Here is a 23,966-nt window from a genome sequence, read left to right on the forward strand (position 1 = left end):
TTTATGAGAATAAAGTTGTAATACTGAAAGAATAAAGGAGTATATTTATAAAATATTTATGAAGTTTCATAACATCATGGTACATACTGTGTGTTTAGCAACCTGGTGAAATTTGCCCTTTGCAATAACTAAACTATGCACAAGTAGAAAGTGTCTTTAGTTTATAGTGTATATATTTATTATATACTTTATATTTAATTTACTTTTTTATATTCTTATTTCTAATCTTTAATTATACTATTTAAAATGTGTAAGTATATTGCCGTTCTCTCCTGTCTCTTGCTGAAAACTGCTGTGACAAAAAAATGTCCCCCAATGAGAGATCAATAAAGTCTATCTTATCTCATAAAAGGTCATTTAAGTCTCTAGTAAGCCTGTATTTTATTTTGAAGGGGAATATCTGAAGAGTAGCTTACTACAATGAGGAATGTTGAGTATTAAATACAGTTATTTTGGAAAACTGAAGTTAAAGTCAACACTGAACTCTTGTAGGGTCCCCTCTTAATTCTCCAACAGAGTACCAGAATGAACCTGAACCTGAATTGTGGACTTGAGTGGACTTCTAACTTTCACTTTTCCAACATTTCAAGCTACACAAGACATCTATGAGAAGAGCTGTTTCAATTTATATGCACCTGTTCATCTTGAAACTGCACAGATAATGCACAGAGCCCTGAAAAATGAACTCAAGGCAGGTACAAAATAAGGCAGTGATATGCAATGTAAAATCTATGTTTGGAGCTCTGTTTGTTCAGACTTGTGATGGTGTAACTCCTACTTATTAGTTTAATTGGTTGCCTTACAGTTTATGTTATGTAAAAATGGTGGGTAGATTAAGCTCAAGCTTCAGCCTACATCTAATAGTCATTGTTTTGTTCCTCTAGTATTTGAAGATGAAACTTAATTCGTAATTTACATTAGGGCTGTAAATTATTCATTTCTTAAATCAATGAGCACTGTACGAACTCCATGTTCAAAGTTTTTACCAAGGGTTACTCTGTGGGTCTGGTTCTGCTTGAGGTTTCTGCCTGTTAAAAGGAAGATTTCCTTGCTAGTGCAAAGTGCTCTGTTCATGGTGGATAAAGATGAGATCAGACTGAGTCCTGCCTGAAAGATGCGACTGGATCTTATCCTGTCTTGATGGCGGGTCTTTGTCAGTTATTTAACATAGAGTACGGTCTAGACCTGCTCTGTTTGTAAAGGTGCCTTGAGAATACGTTTTTTTGTGATTTGGCACTACATAAATGAAGACTGATTGATTGAGATTGATTGATTTGACTGTTAAAAGACATCAGGATAGATTTTTAGAAAACACATCTTACTCAAGTTCAGTCAGACAACTCACGTTTAAATTGTTTATTGTAGCAGCAATACATATTCAAGTTTGGCGCCCAGGCTCCGGCCTCATCACTCCCTGCAGATAAGTTTACATGCAGACATTGAGGAGTGATGAGCAAAACATACTGAACACCCCCCCGGAGCCTGCAGGTGGATGCTGGGGTGGCGGTGGGGATGAAAGAAAATTCAGCAATAGGCATGCAGGCAGCAGAGGCGTTGACTGGCAGAGATGGGAAATTTTCCCAGTTTAAATAGACCGCCAATTTGAGAGGCAGACGCCAGGATTGGATGATGGTTATGAGAGTGGGACATGTGACATGTATAGCATTGCAGCTCGAGTTGTCTGCCTGAACAAGCTCGTAGGCGTCGCTCCATTAAAGGACAAAACCAATAAAAGGATTAGAGGTATTACTTGTCCACAGGGGGCATCAAGATCCAGGTCCAGAGACCTGCCTTAAGACACTTTTTAGAAGGTCACATATTGAGATGATTAGAAATTGTTTTGGTCGTCTTGTAAAAGAGGGGATTAGGATTTATTTTAGGACAACAAATATGTGTTTGTTTGTTTCTTTGTATGTAAGGAGATCAATATATTGCAGTGAGGTGTTATCTTGTCTTGATTTTTTAAATTTGAAAGGTGCCTTTTGCAACAGATTTTTATTTTGTGTCATGCAGTGTGGTCTTGCCTCAGCCTTAAAAAGCATCAATTAAAGTCTCTGTCTTGTCCAGGTCTAGTAACATTCTAGTCTTAGTAATGAATTGGACTTGTTTTTAGTGGTCTTGACTAGAACACTTCAAAGTATCACTATCACCACTCCCTCTCTCTCTTATTCTCCTCTATCCCTCTTTCCAGATCCAACTCGGTCGAGTCAGATGGCTGTCTAACATGAGTCTGGTTCTGCTCGAGGTTTCTGCCTGTTAAAGGGAAGTTTTTCCTCGCCGCTGTAACTAGCTAAATACTGCGAGGTGCAATGCTCATGGTGTCTCATGTTGGGTGTTCCTAATTTGACATAGAGTGGTCTAGACCTATGTTTGTAAAAGTGTCTTGACATAACATTTGTTGTGAATTGGTGCTAAATAAATAAAGATTGATTGATTGATTGAAAGTTTATAAGACTTAGATCATATTCAGGTATCTTGATTTGATGAAATAATGTGGATGACAGATGGCTTTTTATTTGTAGTACATGTGTCCTTTGCTTTCTTAAAACAGAGCCCTCTGTATTGTTATCCACTGATACACACACTATCTAGTGTTTTTCTTTCAGAGTTGATCAGTGTGGGCAGTTTCTGGCTCCGAGCAGACCAGCTTCCGTTGATCTGTAATGCTTTTTGATTTCACACAACCAAACGCAATACAAAGAAGCATTGAACTATTAATTATTAATTAACCTCCAAACCCTCTAGCATTTCCCTTGTTTCACACCATGATCTGAGCTTCTGCAAGCCAAGGTCACATGGTATCAAGCGCTGGTAACATTTCGATGCCGTGTTTCATCACCCTCCTCCCCCAATTCAGAAAAAAATGCTAATGCATTCCCACCATTAGGGCCTGTATAATGAGCAGCAGGACTCTGTTTAGCATGCAGTAAACACCTGCACCGCCCCAAATCATATTTCACTCTTTCTCCTAGTCAGCAACTCTTTCAGCGGATGGTGTATGAGAGTCATGATGTTGAGGACGGGGGGGCAAGAGGGGCTATTTGTATTCTGCTAATCCTGCAGTACAGTGCTGCAGAGGGTAATGGGGGTTAACAGGACTTTCACTTAAACACGCTGAGCTCCCTGCTCTCACCGACTTTCATAGCGGCCAGAGGAAGGTGTGCCTCCAGGTACAGAACCCCTCCATCGACCTGCTCACCCAGGAGTGCCTTGGCTCTCTGATGGGATTATGAAGGTAGGGGTGGGTGCACAGAGGAGGAGTGAAGAGGATGGTGAGTGAGTGGAGTTGCAGTGGGGGTGAGAGGGCACCAGTGGCCATGATGAGCTACATAACAGTGTTATTACAGTGCAAGATACTCTGGTGAAAACACTGGCAGATATACGCACACATCCATTCAAACTCTGACTCAATTTGTTGGAAGGAAAAGTATTTGCATTGTCTCAAAGCTACCATAAAAGTGTTGCTGTACACCTAAATATAAGAGTTAAGACAGGCTGCTGTTCAAAGAAAAACAACTGTTTTTTTCTAGAAATGCCTCAAAACTGCACAAATGTATGGGCCTGTGTCCATTAACACAACTTGCCAGGTCATGCGTTGTCCCATAGCATACCAGTCTCTCAAAGTAGTGATTGTGAAGTCTGTGAAGTCTGTTTTTAATTGCTCTGGATGCTTCATATTTGCTTTTATTCAATGTTCGCAAAGACTGGTAAAAAATTTTTATAGAGAATGTTTTCGTAGCACTAGCAGCAGCTCTAGACCTGGAAATTGTACCCTGAAAAAACTGCCATTGCTGTTGACAATGCTGGTATGAGAAGTCCCGCCCCTTCTCGGTTTTGAGTGTAAAAGTGAAGTGCAGCTGTGTTCCAAAAGTTTAACTATTTCCATCTGAGCGTGCTTTGAGCGCAGCAACAAAAAAATCGGTTTTGTGCTTTGGACACAGAGCTGAATACACTAATCTGCATTGATTTGCTGCCAAAAAAACTGTGTTAATGCACACAGTCCTCTCTCAGTAGAAGAGGACAATATTTTACTTTTCTTAAGGAACATAATTAGCAGAGGAAGGAGGTTCAGATAGATTGGTCCAAAAGAAATAGATTGAACTTGACACTGTCTGTTCATTATTTTTTGACATCAAGTGTTTTCATTTCTTTTGGACCATGAATGCCGTCATTTCATAACCTTTAAAAGTCTTTACTTAGAAATGAACAATTACCTTCATCTGTCTCTTTTTTGTGTCTAAACATGTCCAGCCCGCAACTATAGAGATGTTGTCAGATGAAGAAACAGCAGTGTCCTAATAAAGGGCAACCATCACTTTTCCTGCAATGCTGAGCAGAGACGAAGGTACCAGGCCTTTATTTGAAGAAGGCTTATATTAGAGGCATGGTTTTGTTAGTTATTCACTTTAAGTGATTTTGGGGCATTTTTGCTTGTCCTAGAAAGGACAGCTGTAGAGAGGAAAGACATGTGGAGAATAGAGAGTAGGGCAAAACCAGCAAGTACTGTGACCAGAACTCTATCATCCACTCTTTGAACGTCTACTCACACATGCTCTTTGGTGGTGTCACCTTAATTAATTTACTATTTTTGCACTCTGTGGTATACATCAATTAGTCATCTAGCCACCCATCCATTTTCTATATTGACTCTGCTGTCTTTAGCTGAAGTGACCTATAGAACATATCCCAGCATGCACTGGGCAACAGTGAAGTCAGATATGGACATGTCCCTAGGTTGTACTAGAGAGAGAAACTAGAGACTTACATTTAAGCTTGTATTATTCTAAATAAAAGCTTATTTTCTGTATTATATGAACATAATGTTACCGCCCCAGAGACTAAAACCAAGACATATTCAAATACAACTCTCTACTACATCTACATTTGTAAATTATTGATTATGAATGTATATAACATCCTCCCCCCTAAATCATATATTAGTCTTACATTTACACATTCCATTTACTGATCATGAAGTGGCTTTACATTATGAATTCATTGAGCGGGGGGAAGATTTGACCTGAGGCTTGTAGTGGAGCCATCAGACCAAGAAAGAGAATAATAAAAAAGAGAGAACACGTAGTTCCAGTGCTGTCACTGTTGCCATCACCTTGAAACTTATTGAATTCTTATTCCATCATCGTGTTAATGATTTAAATATAGATTATATTGGTCTGTATAAAATGGTTATGATGGTTGTGAAATTATAATTATATACCAGGAGTTTACATCCAACAACCTCAGCCAGCCTAAGATAGAGTTACGTAAACCGAGTATTCAGCCCTTTTCATTTCTAAGTAATACAAGTTTGTAGGCTAACCAAAAAGGGATATTTAAGGCAAGTAAAAGAAAAGTTAAGGATGTATACTGCAATCAGGTTCACATGAAAGGTCCCATTTATAAAATTCTGCCTCTTCAAGAAGTTAACATTAGCTCATTTAGCTATCCGGTTAAGGCTTTTAGATACAGGAGTCATTTCAGCAGCAAAGTCCCGTATGCTATCCAATAATGAAAATCCATCCTTTATTCATTCCCATCAAGAATGACAAACTGTTGTTTCAAAACTTGTATTTTAAGATGTGTATCTACCTCTGTAGTCAAAGTGTGGCTTGACGGGATTAGCAACAGTAAGGTCAGCTAGAGGCGCTTAGCATTAATGAGAGGCCATATGAGAGAGAGCAAGACAAGAGAGAGCAACAGGTTGAGACAAATACTAGAACAGAATTCATATTAATAGGGTTATTAGCATCCTATTGCTTACTCTGCATGACCTTACTGCAAGTAAGGTTGCAGTGTCTTAGCACCAGTAACCTTTGCACTTGTTGGCTATGTTCTTGGTAATTTAAATGGGTCTCATTTGGAAAAAGTGAGAGAAGACAAAACCTGTCATAAGAAGAAAAAAAAACTCCCTCTCTGCCCATGTCTGCTGAGTTGATTGCCATGACCATGAAAAGGTAACGTGAGGACAACACTTAGCTTAGTATCCTCGAGGAACCCCTGAGGTGAGTGTGAGAGAACGCAGGGCTAAAGCTCTTTCTTGTAACATGTGATGTGGACACTCATTAAAACGGGAGCACTGTCAAAAGAAACAAGGTAATTGATATGACTCATGGACGAAAGGGTTGTTTTCAAAGCATCAGGTTAGCTTCAAAGAGAGATATATTTGGCAAATGTTCAAAGAGAGGGTCTTACAAACAAAATACTTAAAAGAAAAGGTTGATATACCTGAGAAAAAGCTGTCCTAAATGAAGAATATTAAAAAGCATTCTCAGAGTATCAACCAGAGATTGCACTAAATTAATCCAAAACAGGCGTAAGATGTATGTCATGATATTTAAAGACTGAACTCCACATGTGGAGCATTTCATTCTTACTTAATGCTACCAAGAACGCTGACACCATCTCAATTCAGCAGGTATCTCCCCAGTGCTTCATGAGCCAGATTCATCCTCCTCACTATCCTCCTCTAACTGTGTTTGGTGAAACCCTCAAGGTGTGCTAAAGCACTCCTAAGTCTTATTTCCCAAAAGAGCTTGTGAAACCACCCTCAGATACTTTATCTGTGAGAAAACTTCTTCCTGACAGTATTGCATGTAAGATAAAATACCTTATATTATATATTTTTTTTAAGTTATGTTCTTGTGAATTTTCAACCTTTATTGGCTAGAACAGCTGGAGATAGACAGGAAATGTGGGGAGTAGAGAGCGGGGGAGGACATGCAATGAATGGTCGAGGCTAGAATCGATCCTGCGTCCTCTGCGATGAGGGCTATAGCCTCTGTATATGGGGCGCGCACTTAGACCGCTAGGCCAACGGCGCCCCCCAAAATACTATTTTTAAGATATTTTACTTACTTACTTATTCCTATTTTATCAATAGCAAAACATAATTGACATCCTAAGTCACAATACCATCATGGAAGTAAAAACGAGAAGGCAATTTTTGTGTGACGCACTACAATTTTACTAAATTTTCAAAATAATCCAACAACAGATAATGTTAAAAAACACTTTGTTTTTATTGGTATTTATTTCTGTTGGTTCTAATCTAGAATAAAAACCTTGGTTGTAGTGATAGCTAATAACACTCTTAAGGTGCTGGCTACCATCAATAAATGTGCTGAGTCATATCAGTGTCTCTTCCATGGAAAAATCCTATTGGTTTCATAAGCCAGTTTAAGTGGAAGTTGCCTTTTGATTACAATTAAAATCCACCATGATCTGGACATCTGAGAACCTTGGCAGTATACAACATGGACATATCTCATTGGCGTCACCCATTGGTTTCTGACCAAGTGTTAAGAGGCCCAAAGATGACGGTGGCCATATTGGAAATGCTGACTCTAATTAATTTTTTAAATACTCTAATAATAATGATCATAACAACAATAACAATAAACACACTGAAGGCTCTAGATCCCATCGTGGTCAAGCGGGCGGCTGTTGCAGTGAAGTGAATGGAAGAAGCGAACCTGAGATTGCAGCTTGGTGTCTTGATATGCAGAAGTTTAGGGAGGTCTGGAGGAGCAAGGTTATGGATGGCCTTAAAGGTGAGGATCAGAATCTTGAAATCGATGCAAGTTTTGACCGGGAGCCAGTGAAGTTACTGAAGGACGGGAGTGATGTGATAAATGGACGGGGTTCTGGTGATAATATGAGCAGCAGAGTTCTGGACCAGTTGGAGTTTATGGATGGATTTGAGAAGGAGACCAAAGAGGAGGGAATTAAAGTAGTCAATGTGAGATGTAACCAGGGTGTGAACAAGAATGGCAGTACTGTTAGGTGTGAGGGACGGGCGGAGGCGATTGATGTTATGTAGATGGAAATATGCAGCCTGAGTGACATTATTGATGTGAGCTTGGAATAGTAGTGTTTCGTCGAGAATGACACCCGGACACTTAACCTCTTAACCTATAGAGACCAGCACAGAGGTGGAGCTGACGCCATGATGTTGCCACCTGGTGAACAGCTAGCTGCAACTGTCAGTCAAATCAGCCATGCCCATTACTATGCCTGCATTTTTGCACAGCTTTACTTTTCAACACAAGAGGTTCCAACTCTGAAAACATATTAATTGTGCTCAGTACATGGTCCGTATTCCCATAATAGAACCTCTGTTTATGAGAGTTGGTAGGTTGCAATGACCAGAACAAACAGTCTCTCAACCCACTTATGTATGAATAAAGCTTCAAAAGAACAGTCCATCATGTATTTCGGTCATCTGGTTCTTAAAGGTCAGCCCAAACCTTTCCTGATCTTTTGTTTCCCACTGCGAAGACAAGGCAGCAGTTTATCAGTCTTTTTCTCATCCAGCCTTCCAAGTAGCTGTTCTCTTAGACCCCTGCGTGTATAAGGTCACAAATGAGCCTTTCAAGAGATGTTGTGAAAGTAAAGGTCACCTCTTCAAAAACACACCCTCCACCCCAGACAAGAGGACAGTCATAATCTATGTTGTCTCTTCAGGACTCTGGAGAGTCAACATATTCTTACCGTGTTTGCCCGCTCTGACTGGTTCCATGGCCTCTCTTTTCAATAAGTCAGTATTAATGCCTTTTTTGGTACTTTTATATAAAACCAGGTTCTGGGCTGGTACACGCATCCCCAGAAATAGCAGGGGATCTGCGCTCAATATCTTTGTCAGATAGTATTGTAATTGTGTGGGGCTGAGGTGGCAGGAGCATAGCGCTTTGGTTTGGATATTGCCTGGTTAGATTTCCCCTGAGCTTGCTGCAGTGTAAGTAGTCTCTCCAGGTCTCTCTCTCGCTCACATCTGTCTGTCCCTTCTTGCTCTTCATCTGACTCTAACTATTTCTTGCTGTCTCACCCTGTGCACTGTGACAGAAAAACAAGAAAATGAAGGTGTTTATGCACACAATTTTGGGTAGGCATTCACATACGAAAACATGTTTACGAGTCCGTACTGCATGAAACATCTGCAGGTGTTGCACAACAGGTCCTTATTCCATAGCAGTACAATAAGTTCAATACAGTGCTGTCATAAAGATGCCTTGGACCATAATGTATCTTATTGCATCATATCGTATCCAATCGTCTTATTGTATTGTATCATATCATTGGTCTTGTTCCATATCATATATTGTATCGTATAACTAATTGTCAAATTGTATGGCATTGTTTAATATCTTATGGTATCATCTCATACTGTGTTGTATTATATTGTAAAGAGTTGTATCATGTCATATCGTATCATGTTGTATTATATCATGCATCTTTTGTTGTATTGTACTGTATCATGTCATGTCTTATATTGTTTCACATTGCATCATATCTTATCGTGTCATATTGTATCGCTTCAGACTGTAACATAATGTAACATGGCATATCGTAACATGGCGTATCGTAACGTAACGTATTGTAACGTACCTAAAGTGGCATAACGTAACGTATCGTAATGTATCCTAACGTAACGTAATGTAACGCAACGTGACATAAGATAACATGAGGTAACATAACGTATGGTAATACAATGTAACGCTGTGCTTTGTTTAATATATGGAGTCTACCTGCCAGGGCCTCGAGAGCAGGGGTTCTTAAACTTTTTGGAGCCAGGGACCCCTTACAGGTGAGAAAATTGTCCAAGGACCCCCTCATAATTGTAACACAGATTAAGCACATTAGTGATGTGTCATGATCAAAAGCTGTGGCTCTGAGAGACGATGCTTTATAGTGAATTAGAAGAGCCGGCTTGCATCAAGAGAGAGCCTGCTCCCAGTTTTTTCCTTTTAATGCTTAGCTCTCACAGTGCTCAGCAGAACTTTGTTTTGATTGGTCAGCATGGCGGCCATGCGGCCAATCACATGTGAGGATATAGGATATAGGTGATGGAGGGGAGGCTGTGTATCCTGGCTTCATCTGTTCCTTCTGACAGGGTTAGGGTTCTACTCTACTTGAGTTGGTTCTGGTTCTGTTTGCTTGAGTTGGTTCTGGTTCTGTTTGCTTGAGTTGGTTCTGGTTCTGTTTGCTTGACTTAGTTCTGGTTCTGTTTGCTTGAGTTTGGATCTGGTTCTGCTTGCTTGAGTTCGGTTGTGGTTCATGTCTGGTTTGGTTCTTATCCGGTTCTGGTTCGCTTCTGGTTCTGTTTGCTTGAGTTTAGTTCTGGTTGGGTTCTGGTTGGGTTCTGGTCCAGAACCGGTCCGGTTCTGTTTCGGTTCTGTTTCAGTTCTGGTTCGATTCTGGTTCGGTTCTGGTTCACTTCTGGTTCGGTTCTGGTTCACCTCTGGTTCGGGTCTGGTTCGGTTTGCTTGAGTTTGGTTCTGGTTCTGTTGCTTGAGTGTGGATCTGGTTCTGTTTGCATAAGTTTGGTTCTGGTTCTGTTTCTGTTTGCTTGAGTTCGGTTCTGGTTTGGTTCTTGTCCGGTTCTGGTTCGCTTCTGGTTCTGTGTGCTTGAGTTTGGTTCTGGTTGGGTGCTGGTCTGGTACCAGTCTGGTTCTGTTTCGGTTATGGTTCAGTTCTGGTTCAGGTCTGGTTCGGTTTGCTTGAGTTTGGTTCTGGTTCTGTTTGCATAAGTTTGGTTCTGGTTCTGTTTGTTTAGGGTTTAGTTCTGGTTCTTACCCGAACCCTATTTCATTACCCTAACCGTAATCCTAACCATAAACCTAATCATAACCCTAATCCAAACCCTAACCCTAACCCTAACCTTAACCCTAATCCTTACCCTAACCCTAATCCTAACCCTAACCCTAATCCTAATCCTAACCCTTATCCTAATCCTAACCCTAACCCCAATCATATACGGCTACAAAAGATCCTAAATTAAGAGCTGTTAGGGAGTCGAAAGAGCCGGCTTTTCTTTGGGAGCCGAGTTAAAAGAGCCGGCTCTCTGAAAAGAGCCAAACTTCCCATCACTAAGGCAAATGCTTATTACCATTTGCACTCTGGAACTTTTTGTATTGTAAAACGAATCAATGTAAATACTTCAGACTTGTACCATAGTGATAAACAGATAACACTTCAATTTGAATCAAGTAAATCCCACTTGTATACTTTAAAACAGAGGGTCATTACATTCCTTGTTGACTCAACATGACAGCATTTATACTTTTCAAGTAATTGATCTTAAACGCTTTCAGAAAATTAACAGTAGCAAGACTCACATATCCCTTCGAGCCAACCGAATGGTATCATAACAATGGTGTATGCTATTTTGTAATGATGCAGCACAATTTTATAATTAATTAGAAATTCATTCAAATTATTTCACGGACCCCCACGCTATGGTTCGCGGACCCCCAGGGGACCCCACTTTGAGAACAACTGAGCTAGAGCTCCCTATTTAAAACATCACAGCATATTTCACAACAAAACCTCAAGGTCAGCTAGCAACCTGACAGTGAAGGCAGGGATGGCACTTCAATGAAAGTCTGATTTATAACAATCCTGTAAAATGTAATCTTATATTTCTTCCATTATACTTATTGTACCATACTTATGGTATGGATAAAACAAAATACAAATAATGTCATTTAGAGTTGACATTATACCTCTAGCTAGCTGTTTCCACTGTTTCCAGTCTTTATGCTAAGCTAGGCTAGCCAATCCCTAACTGTTGATATTTCACCCATGGATATGAGAGTGGTATTGCTTAGCTTGAAAAACTGGCACAGAGAAAGAGAGAGAAAGAGGTTGCTGATAAGGAAATGTAACCAATGACCCATGTGGCCTTTCTTTATAATGAGGACAGTCTTGTGTAACAGATATCAGATAAATACCCCCTTACTACAGGTCTATAATGACATGTCAGAGTGAACCACCAAATTAGACTCAGGGAAACTTGGAGATGCAAAAGGAGGAGATACAACAGTGGCAGATTATAAAAGAAGTAGAAACAAAGGAGCAAAGAGTGAGATTTTAAATGTATGAAAGTCCTGAAGCAAACGGTCTGGTTCAGGAATAATATTGTCAGCACTGTTACCACTTTAATCATCAACTTCTTTGTCTTTTCCCTTCAGTCTGTCTCATTTCCCCCCTCTCTTCTCTCCCTGCCTGTCTCTTCATTCACACTTGGCTGGAAACCGAACGACAGGGCCTTAATTCTGGCGAGAGACACGGGGCCATTTTAGGAAATAGGATTAAGGGGGAAAAAGTTCAAAAGTACAGGAGAGGAGAGGAGGGAGACAGCAAGTGACAGCAAGCGAGAGAAAGCACAGCAAGGAGGGATTATGAAAAAGAGATGGAATGTGTGGGAAGGAGTCTAACACGTCATCTCATGTTCTTCTGCAAACGGTGAAAAATATTGTGCAAAGACGGGCGAGTCAAACAGATTGACTGTAAGTGCCTGCTCTGTGTACGGCTCAAGCTGTAAATATGGAGGTGATGAATAAGTCAGCGAGGTTGGCCGCTCGTCAGAATTAAAGTATGCAGCTGCATGCTTTTATTCTGACAGAGGCTGGATGTTTGAAAAGGTCACTTGTTGGTGGACCTCAGCTGACAAAGGGCTAATTTACAAAGCGCCGCCAGTAAGGAAATCTAGCTAATGCATCTCCACCGCATCTATAAAAGGTTGTGAATGATAGTTGCAGGGTTTAGGTCTTTGCACACAAGACGGTGTGTGTATGGATGAATAAATGATGACCTCCTGTCATAAAGTGGTCCATTGTGTTGAACTTGAAGCATCTGTCTGACATTTGCCCAGAATTCCCATGTGATGGTAAACAAGGATGGATCACATCCAGAGAGCTGAACAAAAGAACAGCTGATGACGATCATCTATCTGGGTGTTCTCTGAAAAATGTGACTCCCTGTTGCGTTATTTGTCACAATTTGGTGTTCCCTTTGTGGAGAAAGGCATGGAAAATAATTTAGCCTAACTCCTGAATGATAACAAAACACTCAAATCTTTAGCAGATAGTTCATCAGAAGTGAAAGAAAGTTGATTATCATCAGTAAATGCTGGGAACATCATTAAAAGTATGCATTCAATAAAGACTCAATCAAGATGGCAGCTAAATATGCAATCAAAACAATAAATGTGTTTTCTGTAACCATCCACTTACCCTCATGTAACTGAAATAAATATCTGTGCTGTGAAAAATAATGAAAATTTAACAGTTTGCTTATAAAGAACCAATAGTCCAATAATACAGTATACCTGGAATGAACCAAATATGTTGATATATCGACCTAGCCTGGTTTTTCGTGTAGCTCTAATTCTCATTATTACCTGGCTGTGGGGAATACTTGGTTCTGATTGGCCAAAGGTCAACAGTATGTAAGGGCTTTCACATCTGGTTCTTTTGGAGGAGTTGTTCCCACACAGGGACTGTTTCCTTGCTTGGCCTTCAAGCCAAAATACTATTTAAGAATCACTGGCATCAATCAGGCGATTATTTATAATCATTATTTCTGAATCTCACACCACTACACACATATTTCCAAGCGACCAGTGTTTCTTCTTCTTTTGCAATTTAATGCTGTTAGCATTCTTCTTATTATGTTATTTAATGCTGTTAGCAAATAGTTTTAGGGCGCTCTATAGCCACCATCTGGCAGGAATAGCATATTACAACCAAGCACCGGTGAAAAAGATGATAAATTGTACTTTTAAAATAGATAATATTCCCATTAACTGTTAGATTTTTTAAAAGTGAAAGAATATTCAAGTATTCAAAATCCATGTCTCATCCCTAGTTTGGACATACAGTATGTGAACACATAAATTGCACTCTGATGTGGATGAAAACATGCCAGCTTGCTCCCACTTGAACCCTGAAGCGGTTTGTTTAGGTCGTGTAGTAGAGGGGTCTTGTCTCAACCTGAAGCCACCTGTTCACTATGTTATCCCTCACTTGTTGCGTTGCACTATCTTTGGATTATCTTAGGTTAAGTGACATGACTCAGAATGCACACACATGTCTACAAATCAACAGAAATCTACATGAAAATAAAAACAAAACAAATAAAAGACTGAATCTGCAAGCTTTGACATTCCACGTTTCCTTTTAATGCTTAGCTCTCACAGTGCTCAGCAGAACTTTGTTTTGATTGGTCAGCATGGCGGCCATGCGGCCAATCACGTGAGGATATAGGATACAGGTAATGGAGGGGAGGATGTGTATCGTGGTTACATCTGTTCCTTCTGACAGGGTTAGGGTTCTACTCTACTTGAGTTGGTTCTGGTTCTGTTTGCTTGAGTTGGTTCTGGTTCTGTTTGCTAGAGTTGGTTCTGGTTCTGTTTGCTTGACTTAGTTCTGGTTCTGTTTGCTTGAGTTTGGATCTGGTTCTGCTTGCTTGAGTTCGGTTCTGGTTCATGTCTGGTTTGGTTCTTGTCCGGTTCTGGTTCGCTTCTGGCTCTGTTTGCTTGAGTTTAGTTCTGGTTGGGTTCTGGTCCGGAACCGGTCCGGTTCTGTTTCGGTTTTGTTTCGGTTCTGGTTCGATTCTGGTTCGATTCTGGTTCTCTTCTGGTTCGGTTCTGGTTCACTTCTGGTTCGGTTCTGGTTAGGTTCTGGTTTGGTTCTGGTTCACTTCTGGTTTGGTTCTGGTTCGGTTTGCTTGAGTTTGGTTCTGGTTCTGTTGCTTGAGTGTGGATCTGGTTCTGTTTGCATAAGTTTGGTTCTGGTTCTGTTTCTGTTTGCTTGAGTTCGGTTCTGGTTCGGTTCTGGTTTGGTTCTTGTCCGGTTCTGGTTTGCTTCTGGTTCTGTGTGCTTGAGTTTGGTTCTGGTTGTGTGCTGGTCTGGTACCGGTCCGGTTCTGTTTCGGTTATGGTTCAGTTCTGTACAAATCAACAGAAATCTACATGAAAATAAAAACAAAACAAATAAAAGACTGAATCTGCAAGCTTTGACATTCCACGTATGGATGTGGAAGGGCAGGAAGCTCTCAGAAGAGAGCCATTACACCAAATATACTCAATTCTTTTTCAGTACTAACTGAACGATCACCAAAGGTACAGTGTGTAGAAACGTAAACATTTACTGATATCTAGCAGTCTGATTCTTAAATGCAACGCTCTTTCTGTCGTTGAGGGATGGTGGCCTTCAAGGACAAGAAGCTCTTTGGATCCATGATAAATATGACACAATAGACAAGATCGCTTTGAAGCTAGTTTACTTGAATTTTTAATCTGAGCTGTAAAATGTGTTTTCCCTGATTTTCCTTTAAAACCTTCTTGTAAATGAACTTTATTTAAATTCCACACATCATTTTCTAATGCACCTCCCGCAGTATCTTAGCAGATCCTCTAAGGCGTGCAGAGCAGAGCAATGATAATATCTCACACAGCCGCTGTCGTAAGATAAAGGATTGGAATTAGATTGTTAGGAACTGACACTGCACTTTTTAATTTTGAATAACAATAAACCTGCCTGTAAGTCTCACCTTTTAATAACCTGGCAAATTATGACTGAGAGAATCATAACCAGCTCCTCATTCCAACACCTTAATTACATCCCAACTTTTTCATCTTCTGTTGAAACTCCTAGAGGACACACACATCAGGAGCGCAGGAAGCCTGCAACAAGGTGGGACTCAGCTGGTTTGAGGTGTCTAAGAATAGCAGCAGCGATGTGAAATATGTCGGATTCTAGGGCCCCTGTTTACCAGATGTGAATGTCATTAAATTTAAGTATTCACACACATAAATTTACTGCCTGCTGTCAGGGACATAAAATTCACGAGGAATTCTCCCCAAAGAAGAAGCAGCTCTATCACCAACCAGAGGCAATGTGCTGATTTCAATCATGCAACGTCTTCATTTAGCGATGTAAGAGACAAGAAGGCCCATTAAAATTATTTCTCAGAAATTTTATGTCCAAATGAGTTTTATCTTTCCCTGTCAAAGAAAGTTTGCCTATCTTTGAAAATATTCTGGGTTGTCATTTTTCTGTATCTCTTGAAACTTCTCTGTACCTACGTCTTTTTTCAAACAGAGTGACAAGAGCCCAGCTTTTCACTGACAACTAAGAATGCTAGTGACAAATATGAATGATACATTTAACCTCTGTATGTAGACTAACCAAACAAAAAGACTTAAGGTTAGAAAGTTGAAACTGTGACAACCTTGTAAGTTTTTGAGTTATGATTTGCCAAGAATTCAGTCTTTTTACCATTATGAGTGACACCTACTGCTTACCTAAACAGTTCAAAATGCAAAACAAAGAAGTGGCAGGCCTCTCTGCATGCAGTTAAACCTCTGCAAATGATCCAGAATGCCGCAGCACGTCTGGTCTTCAACCAGCGAAAGACAGCTCATGTCACTCCCCTGCTCATTTCGCTACACTGGCTTCCAGTTGCAGCTCGCATCAGATACAAAAATCTAATCATGACTTACAAAGCAGTCATCAAAACCGCTCCAGTTTACCTGGAACCCCTCATCCAGGTCTACACCCCTTCTCGCCCGCTATGCTCAGTCTCTGAAAAGTGCCTAGTGCTTGCAGCACACAAGGCCTCAAAATCACTAGCTCGACTCTTCTCTTCTGTTGCCCCTAAATGGTGGAATGAATTGGTCAACTCCATTCGATCTGCAGAGTCCCTCTCTACTTTCAAAAGACAGCTAAATACCCAGCTCTTTAGGAAGAACTATGCACTTAGCTAGACTGTTCTCCACTGTTGTCCCCAGTGGCAGACCATGCCGTCCAGCTACAATTGACTCGCACTGTCCTGCTCTACTCTGGGAATCTGTGTTCAGGTCTGGAGTGACCCATCACTTGGTACTTTGGTCATTATTGTGGTGATGTTAATTGTTGATGATGATAACGGAAAGTCTTAAATGGTTTGGTTGCTTCATTGTAGATGTTCCTTATTTTACAGAAAAAATAAAATAAAATCCTTACTTACTTTTGTGCATTGCCTTCACACTGCTTGGCAGTATCTGCATCCAAATGGACTTGAAGCACTTTGTTACCCTTACTGATCTTGTTTCTTCTTGTCTAGATCTTTGCTTGTGTTGTTCTTGTTCTCGTATGTACATCGCTTTGGATAAAAGCGTCTGCTAAATGACATTGTAACATTGTAACATTGTAACAAGTGAGATGGATATAGAAATACATTAAGTATGAAATATAAAAAATGTTCAGGCCCTAAAACTAATTCTAAGTTCAGACGAAACGTATATCCCACTCTGAGAGACTTGATATCACTGCCCGGATAAGACACAGAGAGAAACCAGGCCAGTGATCCAAGATTAACATCCTTATTCTGGGATAGTCGATGCATATTCCTGTGGGTCCATAGTCCAAATGAGTATGCACAGATCAACAATGTGCTCAACAGAACAAACAGTGACTCACTCACTCCTACTTGTCAGTTATCTTCGTTCAGACACGTTTATGCCGTTCGTGTGTGACAGGGAAACAAGGTGCTGTTTCTGCAGAACGACCTTTAACTCCAAGAAGGTTAGTAAGTAAGATGTAGGCGTGAAACAGATGAGATGGAGCGGTGAAGTTTGTGCATAACATTTAAGGAACAGTGCATCTCATATCCCAATCAATATGAAACCAGCACAGGTCAGAATCCTGTCAGGAGATATATTTATGCCTGTAGAGCAGCAGAGAAACACTCAACCTGGGCTGATAATTCTTTAACAGCTTGTGGGAACTGAGAAGCCAGTGAGTGATGTGGTAGCTATTGGAACAAAGCCATGAAATCTGTCTGGATGTTCTTTACTGTGTTTATGGGAACTTTGATGATGACATTTTTCCTGTTCCAATTTCCAGCTAAGGTATTACTCCTGCCACCAAAACACTGACATAGAACTTTCCATAAAAGATTACATCATTACATAAGCTACATTTCTACTGGGGAAGCTTTTGCAGAGACATGGCACTTTTAAAGGGAACTATGTCCTGTTCTGAGACAGTAAAGAACAGGGAGTCTTGCAGGCCAAGTAGTACAGGTGAAGGTTTTTAAAAACAATTTATTTGGCATTTCTGAAGTGGTCTTTAGATGACAACAGCAACACCAATGAGCTGGAGGAACCTTTTAGTGCCTTAAACAAAGTTCATGGGACTTAAAAGCTCTGCATACTTTTGGTTGAATGTGTTTTTTTAAAGCGGCACTCTGAGAGGGTATAGAATGGAAGTGTTGCAACCAAAGAATAGACATGGTTAGCCATTAGTTGTAAGCTAGCTTTAGCAGCTAAATAGACAGTTCTCCCTTTGGAATTGGAGAGTGGAGAGTCAAACAGAGCTTAAAGCAAGCATTTATTCTGTGCTTTCAACTTCTAAAAGCTTGCGGGAAACAGGAGCATGAAATGTGGTATATGTTGGAATATGGATGTCCTGTACTGTGGTTGTGGGGTACTTTAAATGCTGATGTGGTTATTGTTTCCAAACAAAGAACAGGGACCTTGGGATAGGTCTTACATCAGCCAAAAAATTCATTGGTGGTGGCTTTTCTAATGTCAATCAATTTCCAGGATGTGTTTGGGTCTTTAGGCGAGATAGCATAGGCTGAAGGGACCTGTAAGTAGAACTCTCTTTGGACTTCAAGTTCCTGGTATTTGTGGTGGAAACACACTTTTAGTGGTGATATCCTAAAGACTTTTATTTCCTCTGGTTGAGTAGCAAATTGTTATCTGTGTGTCACAGTTAAAGAGACAGTGTAAGAGTTAAGGGCAATCAAAAGTGAACTACTTCCAAGCCACTGTGGCTATGGCCAAATAAAACTCTGAAGTGAAAACAGGAGTTCTTGCAAATGTTTTCAGGCACTGGGGTGGGATCCCATTAGTGAAAAAAAAAGAGCAACCACACTGGCCTTATATTTCACAAGATGATTTAATGTGTGCATAATGAAAAATAATACATCCCTCATAAATATCTGCTGGGTAGTTTAGGTGTCATGTGCCCCAAGTGTGCACTGTATCATGTTCTAGCTGTGCCAGGGTAGTAAACGACTGGCATAGCAGAGCACGGTCTGCGAACGTGCCTCATTCTACGTCTTATGGTTTTTCTGCACCCGTTTTTATTGAGGTAGCACTTAAAACACGACGTGCCATAATTCTGCACTTTCTGCAGCCAAAAGCTGTACCACTGATTGTCAAGAAAAGGTGGAGGTGGGGATGGAATTGAGGAAAAAGTGTAAGGAGGGGAAATTAAATGAGAAAAGAATTGAGACGATGACAAAGGAGGGTGTGTGCAAGTGTGTGTGTGCATACATACACGTGTGTTGTACATTTGTTTAACACCCAAATGCCTTTGTTATGAGTCATTGCCTGAGGCGGAACAAATTACTATAGATAGAACTATTAGTGAAACATGGAGGGCGAAAGGAGGAATTCAAATTAAAGTGTTGCTCGCTAGCCACTTACTTTCTCTCCATCCGCATAATTATGGCTAGGACAGCAAGCACTCATCTGTGTGTATGTGTGTTTATGGACCTGGGAGTGTGTGTGTGTGTGTGTGTGTGTGTGTGTGTGTGTGTGTGTGTGTGTGTGTGTGTGTGTGTGTGTGTGTGTGTGTGTGTGTGTGTGTGTTTGTGTGTGTATCAAGCTGAATATCAGAGGTCACTGAGGTTTCTTCTGATTTGCCAAGGTTATAAACACCAACCATGTTTCCTCCCTATAATCAGCACACACACAACGAGCTGTTTTAATTACAAGGAGCGTGTACATGACAGATGAGCAAAGGAGGGGAGCTGCTCTGATGAAACAGGCCAGAACACACTGTTTTTTACTCACATTCTGAATATATACTCACAAAGATTCAGGTCAGTGACTAAAACCAGTGACTGCATTTAAGTTGAAAATTACAACTGTACTAAAAGTGTCACAGGTGGCTGTATCATTAGGTGGTGGCTCATTACAGAGTCACTGCTTATGTGAAGGTTTCTGTGTTTCTGTATGCAGTTGTGAGCACAGTGTGTTAGTGCATGGGCGTGACCAGTTTTAATCGAGTGTCCCTCTTTCTTGTTTTCCGCAGTCAAACCGACCTCTGGTTCTTCCAGGTTTGACGTTGAAAAGTCAGATTTATGCAAAAACCTCATCCATGAAAATGTGAGATATTATGGAGCTGAATACAAAACAACAGTTTATTTTCTTTAAGGAAAGCAAACTATAACCTTGGATATGCATGCATCTGCTTTCTGTAGGGAGTGTGAAGAAAAGTGTTAAACACAGGGGCACAAGGGATGCAGTAAACCTGTTCTCGCTAAATAAAGGTTAAAATTATGCATGCATGTAGACTCTAACATACCTGTATCCACACACACACTCCTGTGTTTGAGAAGACAAACATGCACACACATGATTCTATAAAAGCTGCAGTGTTTGCATTGCAGGTCCATGGAAGTGGAAATAATTCAGCAGGAGAGGAAAAAAGAGGAGTACGCTGTATATCAATAACACTCTACACTGGAAGGATAGTATATTATTCCTTGCTTCCGCTGAACTGACAAGTTTATGGCTCACTGGTTTGACAACCAGAGCCAATCACTCCAATGGAAATGTTTTGATTGACGGCTGTGGATTGGCGCATACAGAGGCTGCTGGCTTGGCTGACTGAGGGATGACTAATGTTATGGGTTAGTTTGGCAAATACGAGGATATGCTCTATTACTCTGTTTTATCTCATTATGATGATTTTGGATGGTTTTTGGCAGTAGTGGAAGAGGTCTTTTAACTTCAGCAGAGTGGGCAACACCGCAGTCAAAGAGTCAAAATACACAGTTAAGAGGTAAAACTCCAGGTTCACTTTAGGTAAGGGATAATGTATGGTTAGCAGGTTGTTATGGGAATTAGAATCCCAACAGGGTGAGACAAGAAGAAGACGCAAACAAAAAACACATCCGAGGTCTGTGTTAATGCAATCAGTCGATCAGGGAAGGTAACTGCTTTAAAAAAGTGTTGTACTGTAACTTTTATGCTTGTCATCCTGCTCTCTGTAGACAAACGGTCAATAAGTCAACAATCTTTACAGTGGGAAAAAAGCTGTATTAGCAGCTTGTTGATAATCACTTGGACTGACATTGGACTTCAGACAGATCCGTGTGCGGTCCGGCTCCGATCTGCTGCGGTCCGGCTCCTTGCTCTCTCGTCCGTCAACATCTATCGGCTGTGTTTTCGAAACGTAGCACGGAGCAGGACCATCGGACGGCTGGAGTCATGTGACCAAGGTTTTCCCATGATAATTACTGAGTCAACAATTATTCTACTCCACTCCTCATCCATGTTGTCTTTATCGGCCTCTGAAAACCTCTGACCTGTTGACTCCAGGTCTGACTCAGCTCATTATGACGGCTTAGTATCGTAGTTACGTGAAATATGATCTATCGATAACACAAAGTGTTAAAAAACTCAAGATGGGATTTGACCGACTTGAAGCTCCCCTCCCAAAGCTTAAAGGGTTTTGTGAGCCTGGCCATTACAGCTGCCAAGACATTTATTACATCTAAGTGGAATCATGTAGACCCTCTAAACATTATTCAATGGATTAACAAGGGCAATTCATGTGCTCCTTTGGAGAAAATAACCTGTTCCATCAGAGGTAGCCCACAGCTGTTTCACAAGACCTGGGACCCCTGGGTGGCCTATCTAGAGACTGGTCAATGCAATATTTAACTTATTGATACTCATACTTCATCTGTTTTCAAATGTCAGCCACCTATAGATGTGTGAGCAAGGTGTAACACCTCAGATTCTCTCCCTCACTCACCAAATTCAAATCCGGACTCAAAACACACCTATTTACAAAGGCTTTTAAACTATAATTGATTGATTTTTTTCTTGTTTTGTTTTATTTTGCTGCCTTGCTTTTCTTTGCTTTCTTGCACTGTTCTCCTTTTGCTTCCTATTGTATAATTGTATTTTCATGTAAAGCGCTTGGAGAACCTTTTAAAGCGCTTTTATAAATAAAATGTATTATTATTATTATTATTATATGTATGTGTATGTTACATTGAGAATTGTGGGTGCAACTCTCCTTGTCATGGCATGGTTTTGTTCTTTGTTTTTGTACTCTATGGTGTTTTGTAAACTGTTTGTCCGAATAAGAATGAAGAAAAATGAATAAACAGAATTCCCCCCCCCCAAAAAAACCCCCAGATGTTTTAATTTTGTTTTGGTGCCCGACTTCCTGTCCCGCTCCATCTGCTCTGTTTGATGCGTCATTTTCCGGCATCCATCTAAAATAGAATTCCTCCGTATCTGATCCGGAGGGCTCTGCCGTGCCGGATCAGAGATGCAGCCGGAACCAAACGTCAACACATTGACTAGACCCAAAATGGTCTAAGTACAGTCAAAATACACATAGGTATAAAAACAGTGTAGTTTGAATATTGTTATTCTGATACAATATGATGCAGAAGAACTGTCATCTACAAACAAACCCCCTAAGAGATGTTCCTTGCAGCAGTTAATGTTTGAGAACGTCTCCCCCTTCCAGCCAACCAAAGCCCTCTCCAGTGTTCGTAACCATCTGTGCATCTCATTATAAAATTCATTTCAGGTGTTCCATGTTCACATCTATACTTTCAGAACGTGCTATATGTCACACCTTGATGTCATGCAAGTGTTATAAAGGGCAAAGCCACATGTGAGGCTGTTGTGAACCTAATTTCTACATGAAAGATTACACACCTACCACCAGATATGAGCTGCTATTTAGCTTCAGAAGGCTTGTCTGCAAAAGACCACAGGAAAGGTTCACTGGTCGTGGAGTAAACTTCATTATTTATCGTTTCCTAATACACAGGAATGCAGCCGCAGGTATGAGCCGAGTGAGACAATAAATCAAGGAGTCAGCCAGCAGTGGGGAACTCTGAGCGTCCCTCATTAGCTGCAGCAGTGTGAGCGGCTGGCAGACCGCTGCTGCATCGGGGCCAGGCCATCCTGGGGTCAGTCTGGAGGATAATCAAAAGCTGTAATTATATCAGGAATGTCCCTCAAGCACAGCGACTGGCAGGGGCAAAGGATTGTGACCGGTATCAGACACAGAACATGGCAGAGCTACACAGAGAGACGATGGGAAGCGAAGAGAGAAAGAGGACAAAAATGGAAGAAAGTAAACATGAAAGAGGACAACAATTCTTTCGCTGCAGCTTGAGAAAAACACTGCTCTTGTAAAAATGAAACGGCAATGTGGGAGGAACACAAGGACAAAAGTGGAGAGACAATGCATGCGTCGCTGACATGTAAATAGATAAAACAGGCACAAAGTAGGAGAAAAAAGAAACTCAAGAGAGGAAAGGAGAGACAAGGAGAGCAGCTTGGCATTCATCGCTGGTGTATGAAAGAGGGGTGGGGGGCGGAGGGGGGTGGAGAGAGATCAATCATGTGGAATAGCAAAAAGACCTTTCAACAAACGGGCTTTAATCTCCTGACAATGCAACAAACTGGTCGTGATGTGAAACTTCTTCCTGAGGAGCAAGGGGCCCCAGCCTCTAATAACTCCCCTCTGTGAACAAACTAAATCTTTAATGGAGGGCAAGTTCAGCCCAAAACTGTTATCCTGTGGCACGCACATATTAGCATGGGTAACAGGCATGGGAGAGTTTAGAGAAAACACTACCTGCTCTGAGGTATACTGACAGCAAAGACGTGTGAAGAAGTGTGATTGCAGATATTATTCTCCGTTTATAGCTCATAATTCACATCTGTGCATACACAACATCTACATATGTAAGTGCAGAAGCTCACAAGTGTCATTAAAAGAGAGAAATACATAGATATGCGCAGGGGCTTTTATCATGACCTACTTAAAAATGCCTCATTTAAGATTCATCCCTCTGGCTACCCTTGCCTCTTAATATTTATTGAGTAATTAAAATACAAGTTAAAAAAGTCTCTCAAGCTTGAGGTACTGTGGTGGTGGTGTGGATAAAAAGTGGAGTTCAGCTACAATTATTTTTGTTTAAAGTCCAAAGCTTGAAAAAATACAGTCTAAGATAACCATTAAAGGGTAATTGAATGCCATTTGGCTGCTAATGCTGCTACTAGAGGGCAACCAAGCAAATAAATAACCAGGCTGCAACCTCTGGTGTTGAAAAATGAAGCCAGTGTGGAAGTGCAATAAACTGCA

General features: G+C 40.7%; 1 protein-coding gene across 2 annotated transcripts in view; it reads right to left on the reverse strand.

The window, feature by feature from the left end:
• samd12 (sterile alpha motif domain containing 12) overlaps positions 1–23,966 on the reverse strand; it is a 148,328-nt gene that overhangs the window by 41,309 nt on the left and 83,053 nt on the right. Inside the window, exon 5 of one of the 2 annotated variants that reach the window (XM_034705774.1) lies at positions 22,595–22,788. The exons of the other annotated variant lie outside the window; for it this stretch is intronic. Within the exon in view, the coding sequence (XP_034561665.1) occupies positions 22,784–22,788 (5 nt within the window). The 3' untranslated portion in view covers positions 22,595–22,783. Of the gene's footprint in view, positions 1–22,594; positions 22,789–23,966 lie in introns of those variants that run through there. 2 annotated transcript variants of the gene reach the window in all.

This window comes from Notolabrus celidotus, chromosome 16 (assembly GCF_009762535.1).
Source record: "Notolabrus celidotus isolate fNotCel1 chromosome 16, fNotCel1.pri, whole genome shotgun sequence".
NCBI classification, from domain to species: domain Eukaryota; kingdom Metazoa; phylum Chordata; class Actinopteri; order Labriformes; family Labridae; genus Notolabrus; species Notolabrus celidotus.